Genomic DNA, 26,644 nt, shown 5'->3' with positions numbered 1-26,644 from the left:
ATTTACACCTAATACAGTCAGTACTTCCAGGGAGATCCAAGAAGGCATGAGTTAAGCAGCATGCATCCCTCATGTCCTATACCACTCTTTAGAAATCTAAGTTTTAGTGAACACAGCATGCTGGAAAAACATTGTCAGCTAACCTTAACTCTGCATTAATAGGTTAACTGACTCTGGCTGGTGAATAAGAGGTAACAGTCAAAATGAAACAGGTGAGGATCTAAGGCCGGGGTGGAATAAATGCAAGAATAATGAGGTTCACCAGACTAATGAACAGTTGCTCAGAGAGGTTGTGAAATCTCTGTTCTTAAGTGTGATTTCAGTGTTGGCCCAGCTGTGAACAGTAGGATGGATTAGACCTTGAGGTCCCTTCCAAGCAGAATGATTTTATGACTCTGTGAAATAGAGGGGAAAAAACAGTAAGAACTGCCAGCCAAAAAGAGCATGGGCTAAGGCTGACACATCCAGGCTCCACAAATTACTGAAACACACCTCCTCCACATCAGCAAGTCATTTTACAGATTTGGTCATAAAATTCTTCAGAACATTTGCCACCAACTGTCAAGCCTTAACTTAGGGCTTTACTTCTCAGTTTGTTATCTTAGATGTTGTAATTGATTTTCACACTTCCCTTTAGCTACTGGATAATGGAGAATTACCTGTCTTACAAAATCATGTTGTGGCACCCAGTTCATAAAATACACAGGAAAGCTATTTTCTTTATACTCAGTCTGGGCTTGTTTCCTTCACATTTACACAGCAATGCATAACCAAAGCATTTATTATACTCCTCAGAACATTCCCTCTCAAAAAATATAGGACACAGTTTCCCTTTCTGTCACCCTTTACAAACCTCAGGTGAAAATTCTGGGAAGCTTCTTTTTTCCAGTAGATGAACTACAAAAGGGGAGAGTTGCAACTTTTCTTTGGGATCTTTTTTTTTTATTTTATTTTGTTTCTTCATTCCCATCAGCTTTTCAATAGTCTACTAGAACCATATGGGGGAGAATTCTTAACTACAAGAGAGGATTCTCCTCCAGCATATGAGCAGAGGACTGTGTCATACACAAAACGTTCCACAAGCCTTTGGTTTTTTCATACCCCACTTGCCCCTTTTGAAAGCAGAGTTGCTTACACAGTTGATGAATTAAAGCAGATAGAGGCTTTAAAAAAAAAAAAAAAAAAAAAAAAAGTTGTATTCTCAGTGCTATGGAAGTAGAGATTCAATTTTCCATATCATTTGCTCTGCCAAAAGAGAAGAGCTGAAGTCTGCAGTTTTATTGCCTTAGATGAAATATGACTTGGCCCTAAACAGGGCATAAATAAATCTGTTTTCTGCCCTTCTATGGTTGGGAAGTGAAAAATTTATAGTTGCTTTCTAAATTCTGCATTCAAAATCCAAATCTAGCTAAAATATTATCTAACTTCACGAAAATATCTCTTAAAAACTCAGAAAGGCCTTGATAAGTGATAAATCCTTAAGTCTAAAATGGCAAAAGCAATGTTTTCTGAATAACAGATTATCCAAAGGAATTAGTTTATGCAAGGAATTATGGCCAGTTTTCCACTGAGCTCCAGCCTTATCTCATTGGAAATTACTGTCTTTTGAACAGTAAAATAACAAGACAGATTACAGGGATATAGTTCGTAAGATCCATCTTAAAAATCAATGCATAGCTGATATCTGAGTTATTATTTCTGGGCAGATGCTATAGAATGAAGAGCTGGCAATCTTCCTTGTTTGAACCAAACAGCATAAAAGAAATTTGCAATTACTAGAGAATACTCAATGTCTGGTTTTGGATCAGCTAGAGGATTTGGTCAATTTATCACCTTCAGAAAGATTTAATTTCCTCTGGAGTGGGGGTGTGGGGGGGAATTAACAAATAGGAATATTTATCATCTGTTTCCTTCTGCTAGATTAGTGGTGTATAATTGGAGACCTTTTGCATTACCTGTTTTACAATGTGTGCAACAAAGCACACCATATCATGTTAAATGGTAGCTATTTCATTTACGGCTATAAAATATTGTCAAAAGATAATAGCCATCTGCCACTCTTAGATAATTGTTCAGGTGAGAACACTGACTTTATGATAATATTCTCTTGTAACAGCTTTGTATCTGCTATACCGAACATCTGATGAGCACCTAATAATTCTGTCTGACATAATAGCCAAGCCAAAGACAGGACAAATGTTAACAGATGGAAAACATTTAATTGACAAGAGACAATTTGGGGTCGAAAACTCCAAGGTCTCCCTAAAAAAATGCTGAATTCTAAGCTATGATCATTTTTTCCGTTTTGCTGGTGAAAGCATTACACCCATCTTCAAATTGTGTTGTTTTGTGTTGAAAATAGCTACCTCTCTAAGCATCAAAGTTGCAGAGAGAAAAGCTCCCTTTCCATTAGATTGCTTTTTCCACTGAAGTGTAAGCTGGTATCATTTTAAGGGTCAACACCCCAGCAACGTAGTTAGCGTAGCACACGTTTCCTCTGTTCATCATGCAGGAAGCCATATAAGCTCACACACCTGTACAGGCTATTTGCATAAGGCTATACAGGACGGTAAAAGTGCACCAAATGATTGGAACAGTATGATACTGGCAAGTGTAGCTTGCAACTAGGAAACAAAAGCTGATTGATAAAGAACAACAAGATAATGAGGTAAAAGGATAATATTTAGGATTTTAAAAACCGAAACAGAGAAGATTTTAGTTTTCAACAATCTCCCATTGCTAAAAGAGAGAAAATTCAAATAAGTACCCACGGTGTAAGTGTTTAACATTTGATTTGACATTCCAAAAAAAATCAATGCAATTTTAAAGCAACAAGAAAAGGCCTCCCGGCCCATCAGCTTATTATTCTTTTAATATTAAACCTCCCTGGTCATACCGCCTAAGCATACTATCTCAAACGGTTTCAGCAGTTTTACCTTAACAACCATGCCTGGAAGGCCACCCCTGCATATTTAAGCATGTCTGTGTGAAAGAGTTGCAACATCTGTTCTCGTCTTGCTTTCCTTCAGTCTTTTGTTGCAGGTTTTTTTTTTCCATCATTTTCATTACGCAAAACATGAAATTCACCTTCCATTTCTCTGCTTACTTCAAAGTCTACTTTATAGAACAGAAATCAATTTGGCTGACTGAGAAAGCCACAAACCCCCCGCTCCCCCCTAGTAGGTAAAAAACAAAAATTAAGAGGATTTTTGATATTTCCTATGACTGTATTAAATGAAAACCACTTCATCAGCAACATTTCCTATATCTTACCAATTCCACACACCCCACCCTCCTTTATCAGCATATCACTGAAGATCACTCACAGAACTGGCTGCACAGTATATAACAGAAAAATATGTAAGGTGTGCGTTTACTAATAAATAACCACAGAAATTACACTGACCAAACAAAATCTGCAACACAGACCTACTTCTTTCTCCTCGCTTTTGATTTTTTTTTTATTAATTTTCCTCTAGCTAACAAATCCTGAATTGCAAAGCGAAGTTTAATACACTGCTCTACGTGCATGAAGCTTATATCCCAGTGAGGTATTTATACTGTGCAATACTGATTGTTTACATTTTTCTGTACAACAGAAAAAAATTAAGTATACATGTGTATGTGTGGGCATATATAAACATATGTATATAGAAGTTTTATACTGCAATTAAGACTACTAAGAGTACGCCTTCTGCATTTACAGTATGATCTCAGTCAGAAATAATGCCAAGAAAATAGTAAACCATATTTATCTGTTGTTGCCTATATTTTAATTCTCTAAGAAATGTTGTACTTTGGCCAACTGTGGAGGAACATTGTCTTTACGTCTGCCTTACTGCAGTCAGGTTCCTAAATAACTCCATTACTGGTTTTATAATATGCATACAAATGATGGACAACTTTTGTTGTTGTTGTCTGGGGGGAGGAGTTGTTTTGGTTTGGCCTTTTGGGGGGTTTTGGAGGGGGTAAGGTTTGGGGGTTCATTTTTTTGTTTTTAAGGTTTTTTTATACTACTACACACCACATTTCTGTGACAAAATTTAAAATATCTGCTAAAGTTACTGGCAACAGAAGTTCAGACATGTAAGTCAGACTTTGTGTGACCCACAAATTCTATCAGGTACTTTCCTTGACTTTGCACTCTCACCTCACCCTCCCTCCCTCCGACGCACTAAGGATTCCCAGTTTTGTGCAGAATGTCGTATGCTGAAGGTTCCAAAGGGGATGCTGCCTTCTGATCATCAAGAAAAGCTCATTAGTGTTCTCCTGTTCGTTATCAAGTTCACAAGAGGGGATCTTAAGGGAACACAACACATTCAACAATCAGCTTTTGCTCATCTTGTGCATGTACATATGTCTGCTTTCTTAAGTTTCATTTTTAAAGAAAACGTGGATTTGACATCCTGCACACTAGCCTGGCTGGCTAACCTCCAGTAGTAAAAGCACACAGCAGAAGTTTCAGAACTATAACACAACTGTGCACTGGAACCTGCTCTCCCAGATTAAGGGTTTGTATCATATCCTAGAAACAGAAAGTCTAGCATTCCGCATCGTCACTTTAAACTTCTAGTGCCACCAATCAAAAACCTTCCTTTATCATTTGGTTGTGTTTCTTTAGATACCATTTTTTTTGAACACCTGTGTATGTTTCCAGTAGGCCTCATTACAAAAAGCAAGCAAATAAATTCCTGCAAAGCTGCACAAAAACATTAAAAGCTACTGCCACAGCTGCAGCTGGAAAGCTATTAGCAACCAAGCTGTTAGGAAATAAACACACAAAAAATTAATCCAAATCTGCATCAAACCCGTGCATCTTAGACCATGCTCCAAAGGCTGCCAAATCTGAACTCAGCCAGATCCAATACAAAGTGAATTCCAAATGCATCAGCGTTCAAAACTCTGGAAGAAGAGGCCAACAGTTTGCAAAGCTTGTGGTGAGAAATACTGCAGATAACCCGGTCTCAGCACCAACTTACTGAAATTGAGTAAAAAGTGACCAGGAATTCAGTATGAAATTTTAGTTCAGGGAGGGAAATTTTAAATAATCCCAATGACTAAATCCTCTGCTGAACTGCACTACATAGCTCCTTAGCTCTGCCTATTTACTGAATGACTTCACACATTTTCCGATTTGATTTTATCCTCTACAGTTATGCAAGAAAATAACCACTAAAATGTTCCCATAACCTTAGTAATAGCTACAGAAAATCTCGAATTAGAAAATGCTAATTTGAAAGAGCAGGTTTCATGGACAAGACTTGCCAAAATGGTTTCCCAAAAATCAGTGTGTGATACATGGTCCAATTTAGTGGCTAGGATATGGCACACCTAAACAAGTGGTCCATCCATTATCTAAGAAGTATAACACCATTATAATGTTTGCCCTTCAGTCTAAGCAATCAGTGTTAAAAGAGAAAGTTGCATTTAGATGGTTGTATCATTGACTGTCCGCTGCTTTTGGGGCAAGGATATGGATACCAAAGGGAGGTAGGAAGCAACACTAGATTTTCAGTTAAAACAAAATGGATACAATGAGCATCAACAAATTTCCAGGAACAAGACATTAATCCAAAGGAAACTGTTGCTAGTTGTGATGTGTAACATATGAAGTTCTATTCATCTTGATAACAAACTAAGAAAAATTGATTACTATGGTGATAACTTTTAAGGAGTTCTGTGGGAATGAGGGTAAACAGAAACTAATACATATATAATATTTCTCTGTTGAACAAACTCATAAAAATTTTTATATAAAACAGAACACAGAGATCCAAATATGATGTAATTAAGAGTCAAAATAGCTTGTAGAGTAGAAAGCTGTGCATCACAAACTGGAGATTTTTAAAAGCATCAGCAAACAATGGGGAGAGTGATTCGTTTGGTAACTACACCAGATTTCCAAAAGGCTTTCAAAATGATGCAACTACTCTTCACAGAATTAATAATCACAGAATGATTCTAATCATAGAATGGTTCGGGTTGGAAGGGACCTTAAAGATCATCTAGTTCCAACCCTGGAATTAGTTCCAATTCCTGGACAACTCTTGAGATGCCATGGGATAGATGAGCAATTTTCCGAAGTGTTACTTACTTATTACAAAACAGGTAACAAGGGCTAGAAATAAACAGACAGTTTTCACAATTACATAAGCCAGTGGTTCCAAAGGGATAGGTGCTGAAATTGTGGAATACTTTCAGGACTAACATAAAAAAAGAGTATTGAAGTAACAAAGGATGGTTTTGTCTTTTCTAATTGTCCTGGCTTCAGCGGGGACAGAGTTGATTTTCTTCCTAGTAGCCGCTGTGTTTTGGATTAAGTATGAGAATAATGTTGATAACACATATTGGTTTAGTTGTTGCTAGGTAATGCTTATATTAAGTCAAGGACTTTTTCAGCTTCCCATAGAAGCAGAGAGGGAGCGTAGACAGGACAAGCTGGACAAAGGAATATTCCATACCACAGGTGTCATGCTCAGTATATAAATGGGGGTTGGCCACGGGACAGGAACCTGCAATCGCTGCTTGGGATGAGCTGGACAATCGATCCTTGGGTGGGTGAGCAATTGGATTACATCACTCTATTTTGTATATTCTTTTAACGTTATTTTTTTTCTCTTCTGATACTGTTCTACTAAACTGTCTTTATCCCAACCCACAAGTTTTTTCTCCTTTTTCTCCCTCTTCTCCCTATCCTACTAGGGGAGGTCTAGGAGGGAGGGGACTGCTACGTGCTCCTAGTTGCCATCTGAGGTTAAACCATGACATTCATTTAGGATAGTCAAAGTTGACAATGAAGAATTGAAGATGGCTGTCACAGTACCAAGTGATCAGTCAATAAAACAGACCATACGCAACGTCAATAAAGACAAATTAATGTGTATAAAGTCCTAAGTCTGTATAAAATACTGAGCTATAAATTAGTTACTGCTATTAAGCATAAAGATTTCTGAAGTCAATTAAGAAAATTCTTGAAGCACACTAGCTCAATGATGACTAAAAGGTAAAGAACATTAGGATTTTGCACGGAAGACCAGACTGTAAAGAAAAAAGGGATTTACTAAACCAGCATAATCCATATGCTTACATCTTAAATGCTGCAAACAGTTCTTGTCCTTACTTCCATCTAAATTCAGTAAGCAGCAGGACTAAAACCAAAAAACCCTACTTCTTCACAAAATTAATCTCTAAATTGTTGAGACAAACAAAATAAAAGGCGGCACAGGGGACAGTAGAGGATACGTCCAGCAAGGACAATGTCATATGATGGCTTTGAGACAACTTTCACGTGGGTCATTAAACCGATGCCTGATGAAAGCTATACCAGCATAAGGAAACTTTGCACGCTCAGTGCCACACAGAGCAAGCCTTTAGTCTTGATCAAAAAGGGAAAAATTCAAAGCCAATTTTTAACACTCCAGGTGACAGCCATGAAGTGGGACCTTGATTGTTTTAGCTTAGTGAATTCATATTTATCCTGAAGCATCTTATAGTCAGGCCAAACAACCCTGAGATAAATGGTATTGAAACCCACTGCGTAACTTACCTTCCTGTTGGAATATTGTTTCACCATAAATAAGTGCATATAAATCTCTACTTACATTCTTATGTTTATTCTTTTTCAAAAAGCACGGCATGGTATTTTGCTATTGCATGTGCCAAAAACCCAGCATGAAAACATTAAATTTAATCTTAAGTCTCTGAATAGTGTCTTGGATTTTTCCCTATCTCCATAGCTATGCTAAGAGTGAAACTGTAATTGGCAATTTTTGCAATGCATTCATCTGTAAACATGCTACATAGACCGGAAAAATAGTGATAAACTGAAACAGAACTTTGAACTACTGATGGAAAACTAATTGCATCAAGAGAGAAAGCAAGCCAGAAATCTGAATCATTTCCTTACTCCTTGTACAAGTATTTACAGTACATTTTGCAGTTTACTTAGTGACTTCAACTGTCCAGATTACCACCTTAATGACGGTAACTGCCCAAAGTAATCTGAAACATGAGCCAGATCAAAATCTAAAATAATGCTATAAATACTTACAGATTGAGGCCTGGCCTTATGGTTCATTGTATTTGAGTGCTATTCATCAAGTGTTTTTTTTTTTTTTAACATAACAGAAGATGTAGCAATGTTACAAGGTTAGAAGGGCCATCTCAGCTTTCAAAAAAAGCACCACAGAGCACTTTAGATGTCTTAATCCCAGAGTCTTGACTGAATGAGAGCTTTTTATTATCCATAAAGAAATGAATGGCATTAGTAAACAGGCATTATAATGTTTATCTTTGTAAACAGCAAAAAGAACATTCTCCCACCCATAAATAACATGTTTGGTTGCTGGGTTTTTTTTAGGGGGGGGTATTTTTTCTTTTTTTAACTAAAGGCATTTCGTAAGAAACTTCAGACTCTCTTTTGCGTTCTGGAACATGAAAAATGTTCTGGTGTGATTGCAGTTTACACAGCAGTTCAAGAAGAACTGGAACAAAGGCTTCCCCTTCCTCCTGAAAAAAACTAAACCTACCCCTTATGATCCAAATCACATACAGAAGGAACACAGAGGAAGCACTGGACAACAAATTCCACTGCTACCCACAAAATGGGCAGTAATGGGCACCACTGACAGTCCAGACTCATCCACGAAGTAGTCCTTCTACACGGGCTTAGACGCCTCCCACGTTCCAGCAGCAGGAACCACCAGGGATTAGAAACTAGGTGGATTTCCCATGGCAACAGAATCAACAGGCCCAAGATTCTGTGACTTGCGTTTACGTGGGCACTCACGAAAATGAAGCAGGATGTCTTTGTGCAAGTAAGTGGCATATAAATATAGCTACAAGTTGCGCAAGATTTTTAAATAAAATCTGCATGTGGAACTTAAGGGAAATACACACACGATCCAACAGTGCACTGGCCTCTGCGGACTTCAGCAAAGGAAAGAAGTTTTAGACCACCGCTAAATCTAGCTATAATGGTAGAGACCACTGACAGTCACAGGCCATCTCCACAGATGGACTTCACTCTACAATGGCACACAGCAGAGTATTTTAAGCTAAAGACAAACTCACTTATTACATTTGATATGGCATAAACTCATTTTATGCTTTTTATGATCTGATTTTTTTTTTAAAAAAGTAAACAGACTCATTTTGATTTCCTTTAGGGGTTAACAAAAAAGCAACCATAGTTAATAGAAACAATCTCACCAAAGCAAGTCCTCTGTTCATATAATACCCATCTGCTCAATTACAAGTCATAGGTAAAGTCCAACTACCAGAAACTGAGAGCAATTAAAATTAGAAATGAGAGTGCTTTATCCACAGTAATTCAATCACACACACACAAATGCACAAACATGCCATCACTCCTATAATTGCAGTGATGCATGACTTGAAGTGAACAGCCTTAGCGGTATTATTCATGCCTTTAATGAGTTCACAGTACTTTGTTATAGTACTACAATAACAAGAGTTACTACAAATATCTGAAGTAGCAAAATTTGAGATGTTTCAACAGTCTTCACTCTCCCTACAATAAAAATACCCAACTATTTGCTAGACAATATAGGTAGGAAATAAGTAACTTCTTCAGGGATGCTCCTTAAAATCTACTGGGTGGTCTCTATCAAAGCTGTTCTGCAATGGAAGGAAGATTTCACTCATTGGACTTGCTCCTGTAAGACAACAGTTGTTGCTCACAGACAAATTTATAAATTGTAAAAAAACAAGCCCAAGAGAAAGATATAACCCCAGCAGCAAAAGGCAAAGCCCACAAGACAATGAAATAACATACTAATCTGGTTACACCAAATTACATCCAACGCTTCATATATGACAAGTGACTAGTAAAGCATAAAAAGTTCTGCCTGGAGAAGCACCTGAACTGCAATAACCCCAGACTAGCACCTTCCTTAATGCAGGATTAGTGTAGGTGTTCAGAAAGATGAAAGCTAACGTACATTCCTAAATCACTGAATAAAACCACAACAAAATAAAGTGCACCTGAAAAAAATGCAGAGATGTCATGCACTGTTTCTGTTTGCAAGTGGTTCCATTAAATTAGGAAACAAAGCATTAAAGTTTTACAGCCTTACCTGAAATGTACTAGAATGTTGCAGAAGTTTTGTTTTACTTTGTTTGGGTTTGTTTGGTTGGGTTTTTTTAATGAGAATGGGAGTGTAGGGATGAAGGAGATTCTAGAATTTTTAGAAGATAAACTTCAAAGGGAAGAAATTAGAAGATTTTGGGGTGAGAGGGAAAGGAAATGGGAAATTTTCAGTGGAAATGCACAGTACTATAGAATTGAAGAGATTACGGTATAAAATTACAAGAAATCACACATAAAATGGTTTTCAAACTTTGAAATGCTACAACACTGGATATAAACTTTCAAAAATTCTAATTGCATTTCAGTAGTTGCCATTAAATAATTTCCCCAGTGCGTCTAAAACTTCCAGTGGAATATGAGCAAAAAAATAAGGCTGAACAGGATTTTACAGAGTTGGATTAATACTTTTGAAAAGGCATCTAAAAAACATAGGGATTCTCTTCCACTAAATGTTAAAGACAGTTTCAGCATGCCTGAATGTTCTACCATTTTCCTCTAACTATGTATTTACAATGACTTAATTATAAATGACACCTCTACAAAGAGTTCTTGCCATGACTAGGCTAATACCTGTAGCAATTTTTTACATGCAAAAATCCCGTATGATCATCAGAACAGAGGGAAGACCAATTTGCAAAGTTTTTTGGCAAGGTTAGTATCACGATTCAACAACACAGATGTCGTCAGTATATTGCAATAACTAGTTGTACAAGTTAAAAGTGTGCAAAGGATAAAAACAGTAGGCCTAAACCATATGATGCATTCTCTAGCAATCGCATAAAGAGCACAAAAATACAGTCTGTCTCCAGACACTAACTGAGCACAGTGAAGGCCAGACGATGCCACGAGAATTTGAACCCGTATTCTGGCAGAAGGCGTGATATACAAAGATCTGCAAAACCTATCATATCTAATCTCCATTCTCCTGCCAGTTGTCTCCTATCCAGAATTTGCCACCCAATTCAAACCAATGGGGCAGTAAGCAGTTCTTTCTACCAACCAAACCTTCTGTCAACTAACCTGGAGAAAATAACATCAATTATTAACATTAAAGAAAATCAACATGCCTCAGTCACTCCGGACAAAAGAAGCAAGCACAAAACAGTCTGAAGACTTGCTAATGAATACACATCAGAAATGAACACTGTGAACATGTAAGTTGTTTTCCTTTAGATTAACTAACTTGTTTATCTACAATATTTCTCTACTGCATGACCAACTTATTTACGGAACTCCATTACTTAACAATTCCTGCAATTATCAAATAACATATATATCAAAAAATGAAGAAATCATTCATTGTGATTCTGGCACAACATGACCCCAACACAAAGAATAATTCACGTTTTAACACCTCCTTCCCTCTCACCCCTCAATTCATCAGCAGAAGACTGCCTGAAGCTGGAACAATGACTGCAATTTTAGTTTGGATGCCAATTTCATTGCTGATCTGTGACAATCAGTGTGAGTCATCACAAGATCCTAAAAGAACCATGACCTCTGGTTAGCAGACAGAACACACAGAGCAGGACAGGGTGAATTATGCTAATTACCTCTGCTGCTCAGCATCCTTCTCTCTCAAAATGTCATCAATTAACGCAAGTTAGATCTTAACCTACTTTCACCTTAAAGTTTGCTGCTTCTGTTTCAAAAAAGAAAAAGGGGTTTTATACTAAAAAACAAAGCTTTCTCTTCTCTTCAAATGTAACAAAAAGATGTTACATCTTGTTACCACCCCCACATCCTGGCCTGTTTCCATTCTCAGGCTGTAATGCATAATATAAATTACTCTTTCAGAAGATTTGAGGTCCCAGAAAAAGCAGCACTGGGTAGACTATGACACAATCCTGGATAAATGAATATGATGAGATTAAAAGGACAAGGAGCATAAAGAGGGTTATTTCTTAAGAATGAATACCTTATACACAATGTGACACTGGATAATGAAGAACAATGGTTCAACAGCAGAGTAACTACTACAGGGCAGAGATAAGGAAGAACATGTGATACTCAGAGAATATTACAAAAACTAGAAATGTAGCTGCATATAATTGTATGTTAGGGATGTGAAAAGTCAGAGGAACTAAAAGGATAGCATAATTTAAAAAAATACTTCGGAGGAGCACAGGAAAGATCTGCTTTTATTTTATGAGACTGGCGAATGCTAAGGGTTTGCTACAGATTTGAAAAAAAGAACTTCAAAAGTTATTAGAAACCTAGCTACTAACAGCAAATACAGACTGAAAGATCCAGGGGAGAATTCATAAAATTTTATGTTATTCTAATCTCAACAACCTTTTTCTGTACTCATGAGAAAATGACCAAATCGTCCAGATGAACAACTGATGCTCTCCCAAATATACATAAATGGGCATATCTCTGTCCACTGAGAACCGAAGACAAAAAAAGGGAGATTAAATTAAGCTTAGGATATGCATTCAGCTGTAGACTGAAAAATAAATTCTCATCAGATTTTGCAAAAAAAAAAAATTAAAATCACCTACTTAAGAATTGTTTTTATTAAGAACGGAGGTTATGATTCAGAACAAAGACTGGCTCAATTTTAATTCAGAGGGAATTACACGGAAAGACTACGACTCCATAACTCAAGTTTTCTTAAGGGTAAACTTTGGTAAAATTAACAGAACTGCTTAGTGAAATTCAATTGTACTCATGAGTCTAGGGGAATAAGAGAGGAAAGAACTGTAGGAAACTTAACAAACTTCTGCAGCAAATCATACAACAAAAATTAATAGAAAGCCTGTGAGGAATACACACAATGTAGAGTTGAAACACTGAAGTCCATCTCACACAGCTGAAAAAAAAAAAAAAAAAAACACCAAACAAAAAGAGCACTTAAAACCCAAAACATCTTAGGGAAGAAAACTACCAAAGAGAAATTGAGCTGCCATGAAATTCAGTCAACAATGAGTCTAACAATCTAGGATGTTTCTGCCAGGGACCTCTTACAAAAGTTTGCAAGAACTCTTCTAGTACTACACAGAAATAATAAAGCATTGTTTTTTCCCCCCACAGTGCTTCAGAGGTACCAGACTGAAACCAAAAAAGGGGAAGGATAATGACATGGGCATTTCGAAGAATTACATGCATTTCAGCAAAAACAGGTGACTACATTCTGAAGTAAGAGGCACTCTACTTTTTCTGAAGCAGATTCTGAAACACCAATATACAGTCAAAATATTTTGAAATTGCTGTTATATAAATAACAAAGTTTTTGCTTTCCATCTACTTTAAATGTTTATTTACAGTTACATAAAAAATGGTAATTGCAGTTATTTTTGTACACAACTGAAAAATTAAATACAAAACATCTTTTTTAAAGACCTAAGCAATTTAATAATTGCTTTTAGTTTTAACAAGCTGCGTATTATTGATATGTTTCCATACCTATGAAATGAATCTCTTTTCAAGGTACAGATACCATACCCTTATTATTATTTTGAACTTTGTTATCTTTTATATAATCCTAAAAACTTCTCTGAAAATACATTTACTAGAATGTACTATGGTTGCTCTGGCTCAGATTAATTGCATTCTTTCAGTGATGCAACTGAGAGAAGGGAATGGTTAGGCAGACATTTTTAGAAATGATTGCAGTAGATGAGTAACTGCTTAAGTGTTGCATTGCTTAAGCCTTGCTGTATATTAATAATTAAGACCAAAGAAAAAACAAGATTTGGATCACCTACAACTGAAGAAGTTTCAACTGAAATTTCTGTAAGAATATGAAGCTTGTCCTGCTCTGCACAAGATGCTTCAGCAGATAATCTCCAGAGTTCTCTTCCAGTGTCTTTTTTTCTTTGATTCTATTCTCCTATTCTGCCATTTTGTACATGCTATGTTATGTGTTAATAAAGCTCACCTGACACCCTGCTTCCTTACGAGCTATTAAAGATCTCTTCCAAGTGTAGAAACTGCAGTAGCAGCATGGACTTCAGATCTGAAGTTAAAATGTTAGGAAAGAAGTCAAGCTGTATATTTGCTCCGAGTTATCAGTAAAATACTTCCTTAGAAATGGGCCTTTGGAAAAACGAGGTAAGGTTAAGGTTTTGGTTTTTTACAGTTTATTTTTGCTGGTGTTAAACTGAGGAAGCTTCACTGAAATCAAACGAAAGCTACAAGATTATGGCAGTAAATATGCAGCCCCTTAATTCTTGATTTTGTTGGGCCCATAGGACCACAGAATGTTTAAGCGCTGTAGCATGTCCCTGACCATTTCCCCTGGGACTATGCGGGCTTCATTCTGCTCCCTATCCCTGTCTTCTAGCTCAGGGGGCTGGGTACTCAGGGAAAATACTAGTCCTACTACTAAAAACCGAGGCAAAGAAGATATAAAATAGGAAAATGTACCTACAAAGGAAGTAAATACTTACATTTCAGTTTTTCCCTTTATATCCAAAAGGTTTACTCATGTGATTTTGAATAAAAGGTATTAAAATAACCCAGAAGAATAAACATTAGAAAATTAACATCACAAAGTAAGTTTTCAGTCTAATTCTATCAGGAAAAAGACCCTGAAAAGTCAGTTTCTAAGGGCAGAGTTGAGGATAAAACTTAAGATTTATCAACATAAACAAAACTACAAGCATATAAAAACTAGTTTCCTGGAAATTCATGCATCAAATGCAATAGCACATTTCATTTTACTTATATGAATCTAAAAACTTCACACCATCATGACAAATGGATAACAGTATTTGTTAAACTTCATGTCAGTGGGTTATAAAGATTAATACCCACATTCTTCCTTGCATAAATTAACTACCCAAAAACTGATAAGCTGAGACTGATTCTCTGCTCATAAGAGGTTTAACAGAACTATGAACAATGGTATCATCATTTATAATCGTTTCACAATTGCAATGACATTTTCTATACAATTCATTAGCTCCTGCTTTCCTTTATGAAGAAAAGACCATCATTTAAATTGGCTATTTGCAATCAGACCTCTTTTTCACTTGTAAAGACCTGGTTTCATCTCATTTTTGTCTTCTGTGGTGCTAGTTTTCCTTTTAACACAGTATCACATACAAATAAAAATAAAACACAACTGAAACAAATGAAAAATCCAATTTCATAAAGATAGGTGAATACAAAAAGGAGACCAATACACTTAGAAAAACAGCATTATTAGCACATACAGTAGATGTCATTAATTAGCACTTAAAAAAAAAAAACAAACCAACAACAAAAACAACGCCCAAACTTTCAAAAGCTCACAATTCACCCTTTTTGATCTGCCACAGAGTTCTGCTTCCCCCAGTACTGCATCAGAGAAGTACATGTATCACAATGGGAGACACAATTTTGCTGTGTGTTTACGTTCTGTTTCAGCAATGCCACAAGCGGCTGGCACACAGTTACAAGATCTTCTCACTGGGAGCTCAGTTCCTTCCCATCCTCTCAGCTGTACCTCCCTTATTTGGCTTATTTCAAGGACAGAAACGTAACATCCGGAATTCAAAACACACAGTGACTAACCCACTTGCTACTGACTCTGTGGAAAATTTTTGCATTGACTTTAATGGGAGTTACACTGTACTTTTAAAACGCCCATAGGTGAAACGCAGCTTAAAGTACTGAATTTACCTTCCAAATCATCAGTGAACCAGAATACCCCACATTAATAACATAATTTTATAGAATGACTTGCCATCCAAGGCTCAGGTGACACTGTGTGAAAAGCAGATCCATAATGTAAACCACAAAATAGGTATTCCTAACTCTTATTATGTTTGGGAAGTAGATTTCATATCTGGTAGAAAAATCTGCCCTATCAATCAACTGGTGATGCAATTTAAAATAAATTTTTTAGTAGGCAATTCTGTTGTACGGTCTAGAATTCTGAATCATAAGAACTACTAGGGAAAGTGTCTTTACTGTATTTATAAAAAAAAGTATACTATATTTTTCAATATGAGTTTAACACTACAGGACTAATCACTTCCCTTGCCAACCTGGAAGACGCAGCCAGGGCTGCAAACTCAGCCATTAAACTCAAATGTGAGTATCTGACACTCTGAGACAGCATAGTATCAATTTTGAATGAAGTATGTTATTTAAAAAATATGCCCATGTTGACATGTGTTGTAGAATACTATCTTCTGTAGAAAAAACAGGTCCACTATAAATCTTTTCTCATATTCCTTTCATCTCAAAGATGACACAAAACACTCCACGTACATTATCTGTCCTAATTACCATGTAATTTCCCCAAAAGTTAGATACATCTTCTATTACACATTTAACTTTTCTATTTAGACAGTGCAATATAAGAATGTTTTACTCTCTCAGAACACAGTAATGGTGCTAATACACTGAGGAGTAGAGAGACAGTGGCTTGCACTGTTCCTTATAATTATTCTTAATAATTACTTCTTTGTACATGATCTAATAAAAAAAAAAATCTTCCGAAAACAAGCAGGGGACTACTGCCATAAGCGAACTCAGCACATCACTTAAGAGCAAGCGTGACACCTGAAGTTAAACAAACTAAATTAACATGTGTCAAAAGCTTCTACCAAAGCTTCTTCAGAAGATGTTCTGCACATGGTTTAGAGCAAATACATGAATGTTTACTTTTTTGGATGTCGTGATTATGTAGGCCTACACATCACTGCTACTTAAGTTACAGTTTCTGGCTTTACTTACTGTGAAATATTGTCAATCATTCAACTGTGCTCAACCAATGAATACACAATACACCAAAGAGCCAGGAGACTACTCTGAGAAGAGCAGCACCCGCCTTTTCCAACAGGGAAGATCTGCAACCTCCCAGATTCTATGAGCAATAGGAAGGTTCATTATCAGTTTTCATTAAAGGCTAACTTACACATGGGGGAAAAAAAAGAAACAACTGGGTTTTTATCTTCTGTATAAATGTTGAAGACACTCACTGCTTCGGTAAATACCATTTCCTGCTATCAAAGGTCTCTTCAGTGAGGAGATTTATAAGTACACTTTGCTTGACAAATATTTTTAACTGAAAATTCTGGAAATGGTACAGTGCATCTTTTTTTGGTTTATGAGGTGTTTCTAAATACATCAACTTAAAAAAGCAGCCCACATGGATTCCCATTTCAGCTATCACAGCAATTACTGTGGAACTGAGATACTGTGAGAATCTCCTGTTTTACGTGTATGCACACAGATACGCAGTTCCTTTTCTAGAAGGAGACTTCTCACAGCTGCAGAGAGGATTCTGAACCTTAGAGCTACATGAACTTGTGATGATGGATAAACATACCCACTGTAACGTAGCCACTTTGCTTCAAGCACCCACAGTTTGCTCAAGTAACTTCTGTGCAGCTATACATTGTGCAGAGTAGGAACACCTACTGCGCGGAGACATTTCAAACAGATGCAACAGCTTCACAAAACCCTACACAAACTGATCTCCCATTGGTTTCCTTTTGAAATGTTACGAAAAATTTTCCAGGCATATAAAAGAATAATCAGATTCTGAAAATTATCATACCTGATACAGCAAGAAAATCATCAATACTTGTTATATCATCCACAGCTTCAGTAAGAACATGGATGTGATTCTCCCATGTGCTCCGATACATCTCCATGTTGTTTTTCACAACTTGACTTTTTGGTCTGGCAGCCAGAGCTAAAGCAGCATTAATAACCTGTACCAAAAAAAAAACACAAAACCCAACATCTAAATAATTATGTATTCAGAAATAAAATGTTATGATTTACTTAAAATTGTAGAGCAGCATTTCTGTTCTGTAAGCGAAAGTGTTGCTCAGCATTTGTTTCTGTCCTCAGCGTGAATACCAGTCAGATGTAGCTTAGGCTAGCTTCCATCTTAGCTTCATGAATTAAGACGCTAACAGAACAGGATAGCAAAAATCCCAATATTTTATTTTTAGTTTAGAATTCATACTATTCCAGTTTGCAAGATATCAGGAAGTTTTTACTTACATAAGGCACACATTTATCGGTACGGCATACAACACTTCTGTTTTGAGTTTAAACTCTTTAACAACCATTATCACAAAGCTTATTACAGAGTGTCTTCACTAAAAGAGATATTAGCAGCCTCTGTCATGTGAAAGTGGAAGGTTTTGCCAGAACAACATGCATCTCTCTTAGGATCAGTGGCAGGGGACATTAACACATACTACATCTATATAAAAGCAGCAGATATATTTTTAAATCAGTTAGGCCTAAAAATAGTATGTTCACATGAAAAAGGCAGATTCCATCTCTCCCAGGAAAGACTAATTGAAGGTGGAAATATTTGATCCTGAAGTGATTACTTCTATTGATATCTCTTTAAAATCAAATAGAGGGATTTTTTCCTAACAGAGCTTTTTGGTGATATTATATCTAAACATTATATAAATTAAACTAATACATATTGCAGGTAGAAGGCGAACATTAACCTTACACTAGCCTTTTTTCCCCTTCCCAGTATTGTTTATTTATCAAGGGGAGAATGGCTTTAAGACGACAAAACACCATATAAAGCAAAAAATGTGAAAAATAAAAACACTACACCACACTAACCCCCAATGTTGACAGTATACACAAAACATTCTCAGTATCATGCCACTGTAATCAAGTCATTGCACCAAAGAATAAGAACTAGGAAATTGCTCGTCCTAAGTCCATCTGATGTTTCTTTACAATAATATCAATCCTCTTGCCCCTGTTCTGGATTATAAGCAAAATTTGTAATCAGTTTTGTTTGGCTGGTATTTTTACATATTATATGAACTTACACAGTTGGTGAAATTTAAATAATGACTTAGTAATATTTGTGCTCTCATAATGAACGAACACACATAGCTAGGCTTTCAGAAGAATACTGCTGGGATTGAGTCTTTTTACTAACAATTTGGATAAGGAAGAATAGATTATGTGCCTATTACTTTACTAGATGGTCAGAGAAGGTGGAGAGCAGGCTACTACAACGAAGGAAAGGGTAAGATTTCTTCACCAACTCCGCAAGTGATCTAAAAAATAGATTTCTGTCCCATAAGTACAAATATAAAAGCATCCTATTCTCCACTAAGAAAAAAAAATTCCCCACAGGCAAAACAAATTTAGAATTGGAACCAACTGGACAGGTAGTAGCAAAAAATGCATCTGCATTTACAGTGCATCAGTCAATAAATGCAAGTCCACCATGCAAAGTGGTTGCAAAAAATAAGGTACTGTCAGAAAAAACAACAGTCTGAGAAGTATAAACAGAAGAAATACCTGGAAAACCATGAGGTAAGTGCTTTGCTCTACTTTTGCACAACTGAATTTTAAGTGTAATACTCTATCCATTTTGGGGCACCATACTTCTAGAAAAACACAAAGAGTTTCTCTCCCACTGAAGACGTAACAGCATCAATATCATCATCATCATCATAGATCTAAAAAACATAGAACTGTGAGAAATGACTGAAAAAATTTAATTCAGTCTGGAGGAGAGACTTAAAAGAAACAGAGTAACTGCGCAGATTAAATACATAAACTACTCCATGTGCATCATGAAAAGCAAAGAAGAATCTTTAAATGGCAGGAAGGGGAAAAGTCAAAAAAAGAACACAACAAAAAAACCCCAAGCCAACCAAATAAACACTAACCCAACTTTTTGCAGGCAAAAAGCTCTCCATTTACCTTAAATCCTCTAACACGCGAAAACAGAAACTTGCTTAAGATTAAAATATCACGCACGCTAATTGCTACTACATTATTAACATGTCACATTGCATAAAACAGCACCAACATACAGGATCACACCAACATACCAGAATTTACTACATATTTTCACAAAACAGGAATGGAATTACCGTGAAGTTGTTACTTAATTTTCAATAATGACATAATAAATATATTTAAACACTGTTTAACTGTTGTCTGAATGTGACCCATCAGGAGCCACACCGTCTCAGAATTATTATCGAATTAGTGGTGATCTACACTGCAAGGCATCTGCAAAGTTAAGCAGAAAACCACTGAATAAAGCTGAAGTTGTCATCTCCCTTATTTTCCAGATTACTGATACTGAAATTATGTAATTTATTCTACTTTCAGCTTTTCGACAATGAATTCTGCCTTCATATATACAGCACAGCACCATGTACCTACCTTGAAGAACATGCCATCAAACTACCCATATTTAGAAAAGAATTTAAATTTTTAGTAGAGAATCAAGTTAATTCTGAATAAATGCAGAAAGTGCATGCTATAGCAAAAAAGTGCTCAACGGTTGAACAATTACAGTCTTAAAGTCCTGAGCCTGATCAGTATTTTTTCTAAAGCTGCACAGCCTGTTGTTTTAAAGTATCTGATTATAGTAATAATCATCATCACCACTTGATCTGTACCTCCAATAATATGGAACAGTCCTTAAAATAAAAAAATAAAATTAAAAAAAAAGAAAAAAGAAAAAAAAAAATCCATCACTGCCGGCTATGGTTTCAGCAATTTGCCTATGAAACACTTCTTTAAAGAAGTTCAGCTCACAAGTCTAAAGGCTCATTTAAAAGTCTGACTCCATTCAGTATCCTTAAAACAAAACCAGCAACTTTTAAAATAGTAGATGTTACAAGCAGGTGACAGAACACTGCTCTAGCCAGGCCCAGTAAAGACTTAGAACTGACTCTTCTTTTTCCTTTTCTAATTTGGCTGTGCTAAGCACAGTTTTATCCACAGTTTTCAGGCATCCTTTCAATATAGCCCCCCCCCGCTATGTGTTACACAATTTTATTTTATTCATGCTCCAGATCTACAAAGTCTGCAACAAAAGCATTTATCAGCTGTATCACCTGGCAGCAGATCTGTCTTGATGGTGTATGATCCTACCCCTAAAAGCAGGCACACCATTTATGTGTCTTATGTGAAAAACACAATCCCAATTGCCCACTCTCATTTATTGTTTCTTTTAAATGCAATTGCCAGAAAGTATATATGGTTAAAATACTGAATGTGCAGAAGGTGCGTTACATTTTAGTTTGTAAATAACATTCTCTCCTGCAATAAATGCAGGAAAGAATCATAGGAACTTCCAGGGAGATTAGAAGAGAAGCTCTCCCAAATGCATGTTGAGTGCAGCTTGGAGCACTCCTAAAATCACACATCATTTCTAGCATTTGAAAAATAGCAATAGCTCAGCAATGCTGATACAGATTAAAAGGTGGATCATTTATACCTCATCAGAATGCAGACATTAAAAATGAGTCACCAGGGACTTTGAAGTACTATGCAAAGACACCAACAAAGGTGTGTATCTCCTAGGCATAACCACATGCACTATTCACTTGCAGCATCACTTCTTTGGAAACACAGTGTCTCTTCCTGCAGACATTTATTTATGCTTTCAGAGGCAATTGCTTCTGGCTTCTCAAGTAAGTCAACAGACCACTCAAGCTGCTGAAGGCTTAAATTTCCATTTATGTACATTGCTTCTACTGAAGGCTCTGCAAGCACAGGATTTTTTTAAAGCACGGAATTTATGAGCTTATTAGGGTTCATTTTTATAAAGATAAGTGTTCAGCATGTTCCTCTGTTATAGTACTACCTTTGGCACTAAACACACACTTTGAATAAATACTTCAAAGCAGGCAGTAACATACTATGCTAAAGCCAGTCTCAATTGACTTCCAATTTCACCACTAACAGAAACTACTTCCTTTGTTTATTACAATAAATGCTTAAAATTCAAAAGATGCAACTGTAAGCAGTTTAGGAACTATGCTTCAGATCACCTTTTCAATTGTGTTACCACGTGCCCCAGGACCTGCAGTGATGGAGTCCACTGCTTAAGGCTTCTAGTGGATTGAAGGTACTTCAGCAATAGGATAAAATGGAAGTTTTCATTTGATAAGACAACTTTGTTTCTCATCTATAAGGAACTGCAGACTGTTGCTATTCCAAGTGACTTGGTAAAAATGTAATGAAAAATGCCACACATGCACAAATGAACAAACTAAATGAGGAAAGCGTCTGCACTAATCCCCTTTCCCTTTCCTTTATCCCCTTTAAAACAGACTGAGCTTTCAGTTCCTAAACACTATTCTCTAAATGTAGACTAAAGAGCACCTCATTAATGACTAACCTTCTCATTAATGACTAATTTTAAGCTCCAGACATGGAAAATGAGGAAGAAAACACAGTGACTCAAGACTTGCACACAGACCATGTTTTTAAAACAATTCTGCATTTGGTACTTCAGAAGAATCACTTCTGGTGACAGTATGTATCACATCCTTCAGCTCCTCACAGAAACTTCTGTGGAACAAATGTAACCCTACCAAGCTTCAGCTCAGCACTCAAACCTCTTTGGTTGAGAGGCGATGCTGCCTGTGATGGTCTTTCTATATGAAGTGTAGAATACACAAAATGCAATGTAGTAATAGGGGATTTCCAGATTTTTTTTTAAAAATAATACTAGCAGTTTGACCATTTTAGGAATTAATAATTTTGGAATTAGTAGAAAACTCCACTTCCTTTGACCTTGAGAAGACTTGGTGTTTGTTTTTCAGACGTACAAGCCATACTGATTACCATTTACGCTTACATAATTCATCCTACTCTACCTTTTGTTTTCAGCAGCCAGTAAACAATATGTCATGAGAAAAAAAAATAATTTCAGTAAAAACACAGAACAAGAATTTATAAAGTAAGCAACACTCTTAATGTTGGATGCTTGTAACTATTCCAAAAATTATACCCAGAAAACGTGCAACCTAACAACAGGACAATATCTGTGCACACAAATAAATGGGAGAGAATTAAAAAGCAGAAGAGGGGAAGCGGACCAGAAGAATAAAACCAACGTCCCAAATTAAATATATTCCAAGTTATCTTCCACTTTCTAAAAAAGGAAGAAACAGTTGAAATTACATACTGGTCCTGGAAAAAGCCATAAAAGACTTTGCAAGATACCCTAATAGGCCAGTATATACTGGTACCTTAGCAGTGAGAATGCCACCTCCACCATTTTGGTCAGCCTGTTACTAACAATCCTGCCTAACTGAAGGGACAGTTATTACGCACAAAACCAAACCACACAGCTGAAAGACAAGACATCAAGGCTGGCATCAAACAAGCATCACCTACATACTGTAGGGCATTTTTAAAAGAGTTGGCATCATTAATTTTAGCTCTTTTTTTCCATACAAACTGCAAACATTTGAAAACATTATAAAGTAAATTTATAAATACTTGCCATTACTAGCTAAGCCTCAAAATTGAGTACTTTTTGGAAAGCCTGTTTCAAGCAAACAGCATGTAACTCTACACAATTCATGATACTTTTTTAATATGCAAAACACACCCCAAAAAAATTCACTGCCAATCCCTGTACATGCCAGGGATTTTACAACGAAGATTTTTAGCTTCTCTCAGGTGGAGATCCAGCCCAAATTTTGATTCTAGGATGTGGACTGCACAGATGTGCACCAAGCAGGAAGAAATACCAGTCAGCTAAAGCCAAAGGAGCAGATCTGTTCTGTCTTTTTGTTGCTCTCATCTCAGAACTGCTTCCTAAACCATACTGTGAGACAGACAAGCTTGCAAATAGCTTTCAGAAAGAGCCTAAGTGGGGTGCTTTCATCTACACTGCCTGTGAGAAACACACACAGGAGTCCTCACGAAGCTAGGCTTTGCAGCACACAGATTTCTGCACGATTTGCAATAAAGCATTGAGAGCACTGTTTATACAACTATACCAGTGTCTGCTGCCCAAGGGGTCCAGGAGATGGGCTACAAAGCCGGAGGAAAATGTGGTCAAGTACCAGCACTCAATTAAATACCCTCTGAGCTTGTCAAAACAAAACAAGATCTGTACATCTGATCACATTTGGATATTCCACAGTTGCATATGAGAAATAATCTCTGGTTTCTTTATTTCAACATCAATACCAAAGATACCAGAACTTTCCAAGTACAGTGTAATACAAAACAGCCCACTGCTGTTTGGCTCTATGGCAGCTCCCCCAACACTCTCTTAGAAACATAAGAAGTTTGCAAGAGTTCAGACGTTGCTGTTTTCATTCCTATTACATTTGATTCAATTTCACGGGATCAGTTTTCTGAGCTAGGGGCTCAAAAATTCACCTCAATAGACCCTAGGTCACATTGTTCCTGCTTCCATTCACCACACTAACAGTTTAGGGTTTAAAATGTGTCCATCATGACTGAAATACTACACAAGTAATTTCTAGCTTCTCTGTTCAAGCCTCCAGTAAGATATTATCTGAAAGTCAAACCCTATTTCTGGTTGAATACAATAAAGATTTTTTCTTTCTGTATTTTCTTCTTTGTTTTAGTGTACTTATGATTGGCTCTGCCAAAGATAAGACTGTGTAAAAAGCTGTTTCAGTAACAGAAGAACCATAAAATATTTCCCTTGCCAAATGTAGTAAAGAGGTAAACTGCTTGGGAAGATCACCAAAACTATTACAGAATGTAGTCAACTTTATTAAATGGGTGCCTTCAGAAATCTAAACGACTCCAGGTATCTCTGCAAGTGGAAGTCCTGAAACCTTCACTACATGCAAAAACTACAGCGCAGGCAGGCATCCTCATCTGACAGTACAGAGACTGTACTCACCCACAGACTGACAGATTCGAAGGCTACACAAGATGCACAGATCAGCTAGGCTGACCACCTAAATAACACAAACCATAGAATTTACCTAAGGCTTCCCTCAGAAGGTTTACAGCTAGAGGCTAAATCAGTTACATTCTACAGAAAGGCAGTTAATCTTGAATTAAATATTTCAGGTCACGATGTTCCTCATGGTTCCCAAGGTAAACTGCTCTAATGCTCAATATCCTATTAAGAAAAGACTTCATTCCCCTTTGATTAAACGTGGCTTCCAGAAGCGTGATGACACCTACATTCCATAGAACAGTTCAGATTGATATTAATGAAATTAAAATCCTGCCACAGCTAAGTTGCAGAGCATGGTACAGATCATGTGTCTTTGTTTTGCCTGGGAACCATGTCAAGGTGACAGACCTAAGGGCTAAGGAAAATCATTAAAGCTTGCTTAAGCACAGGTATACACTTAGCTTTGTTCTATCTGGGACTACGCCGAGACCCAAGATTCATTAAATTAGGAGCAGCAATCATGAAAGGCTCCTTTGTGTAGACTTGTAAGTAGTTCCAAACCCACAGCCTTTGTTGGACATTTCCAGTATGACTGAAAAAGGGGGCATTCACCATTCTGGTGTTTGTGTTGTGGAAGTCTATTCACCTCAGATCCAACGGGAACAAAAACAGCAAGCAAGAGGCAACTGCCGCTTCTCGTCATCCCAACAGTGCAATACAATGCTGTTCAGTAAGATCAGTCTCATGTTCTTCTGCTGAATCATATTATCTGATTTATTTTTTTTTAATTTACTTCAGAAAAATCAAACTTGGCAAGAAGCTTTATCTGTTTTTTATTAAATTGTACGATGTACACATTCAAAATCCTTTGAAATACTTGAACATCACTAGTATTTTATGTTCAGAACAAAATACAACTACAGATCACCAAAAATTGTGAAGCCACAAGAGGCACTCACATAGGAAAAAAAAAACCAAAAAAAACACAAACAAATCCACAACATATATGATTTACACTGGAGTATTCTCAATATGGTCTAAGAAATTTGAACAGATACATTATCACACAAATAAAATGGAGTTTTTAAACCCTCTTTTCCCATGAAAAAAAAGAAAAAAAACCAAAACAACACATACTTTACACCAGGGCTCTTATACTCTTACCAAAAAGAGACCAAGCTGAAAAAGTTTTAGCCAATTTCTTTCACTTCATAGAGCTTAGCTCTTCTACTTCACTCCAATTATCATTTATGGCATAAATTTATCTGAACTGACCTCAAGAAACAACATGAACAAAACTAATCTGAAGTCACTGTTTCATCATTGTTCCCTGATCTAAAACAGGGTTATAATTTGTTGCTGACTAATTAAATATAGCCTCACTCTATCTTATTACAGAATATTTAAGCTGTTCGAATTCCATCATTATCTATCATTACTTTTTCCTCAAATGTTGTCCCAAGTGTTGTATTTTTGTACAACAAGTCTCACAGTTCAGGTAAACATTACCAGAAAACTGTTATTCTTCCTGCTCTACTGCTTGGGCCTATCGTCAGGAGCCAAATTAATAGTTTTCAAATATCTCCTTGCACTTTTGAGCACAAGTTAGCTGACGATAGCATTTATTATTATTACTTGTGCTGCAGTAACATACACATGTCCTCATCAAGTACAGGATAAACCATACTCTACACACTCCATTAAATGAAAGCCAGTCTCAAGTTAACAGAATAATAACAGAAGATTACACAAGTTGAGGGAAGCTTGAGGATAAAGCGAAATGATGGCAATAAGATAATCGTACATACCTTACACTAACTAGCTTCTGAACAGCTCATGACGACAGCAAAATAAAGATAAGCTAAAATGAGATTTGAGGCATACACAGTAGATGTACCTCTCAAGGACGTACTCCCGTGCGTAATGGGTTAAAATGGTGGGGAAAA

General features: G+C 36.6%; 1 protein-coding gene across 7 annotated transcripts in view; it reads right to left on the bottom strand.

The window, feature by feature from the left end:
- The window catches only part of CTNNA3 (catenin alpha 3), a 542,113-nt gene that overhangs the window by 141,658 nt on the left and 373,811 nt on the right, over window positions 1-26,644 (bottom strand). For all 7 annotated transcript variants that reach the window (XM_074592075.1, XM_074592077.1, XM_074592076.1 and 4 more), the window contains one exon: window positions 17,610-17,766. In XM_074592075.1, coding sequence (XP_074448176.1) covers window positions 17,610-17,766 — 157 coding nt within the window. The remainder of the gene's footprint in view (window positions 1-17,609; window positions 17,767-26,644) is intronic.

The sequence above is a fragment of the Larus michahellis genome, chromosome 6 (genome assembly GCF_964199755.1).
Source record: "Larus michahellis chromosome 6, bLarMic1.1, whole genome shotgun sequence".
NCBI lineage: Eukaryota > Metazoa > Chordata > Aves > Charadriiformes > Laridae > Larus > Larus michahellis.
The sequence above is the reverse complement of the archived record's forward strand: the minus strand, read 5'-3'. Positions and strand labels throughout refer to the sequence as shown.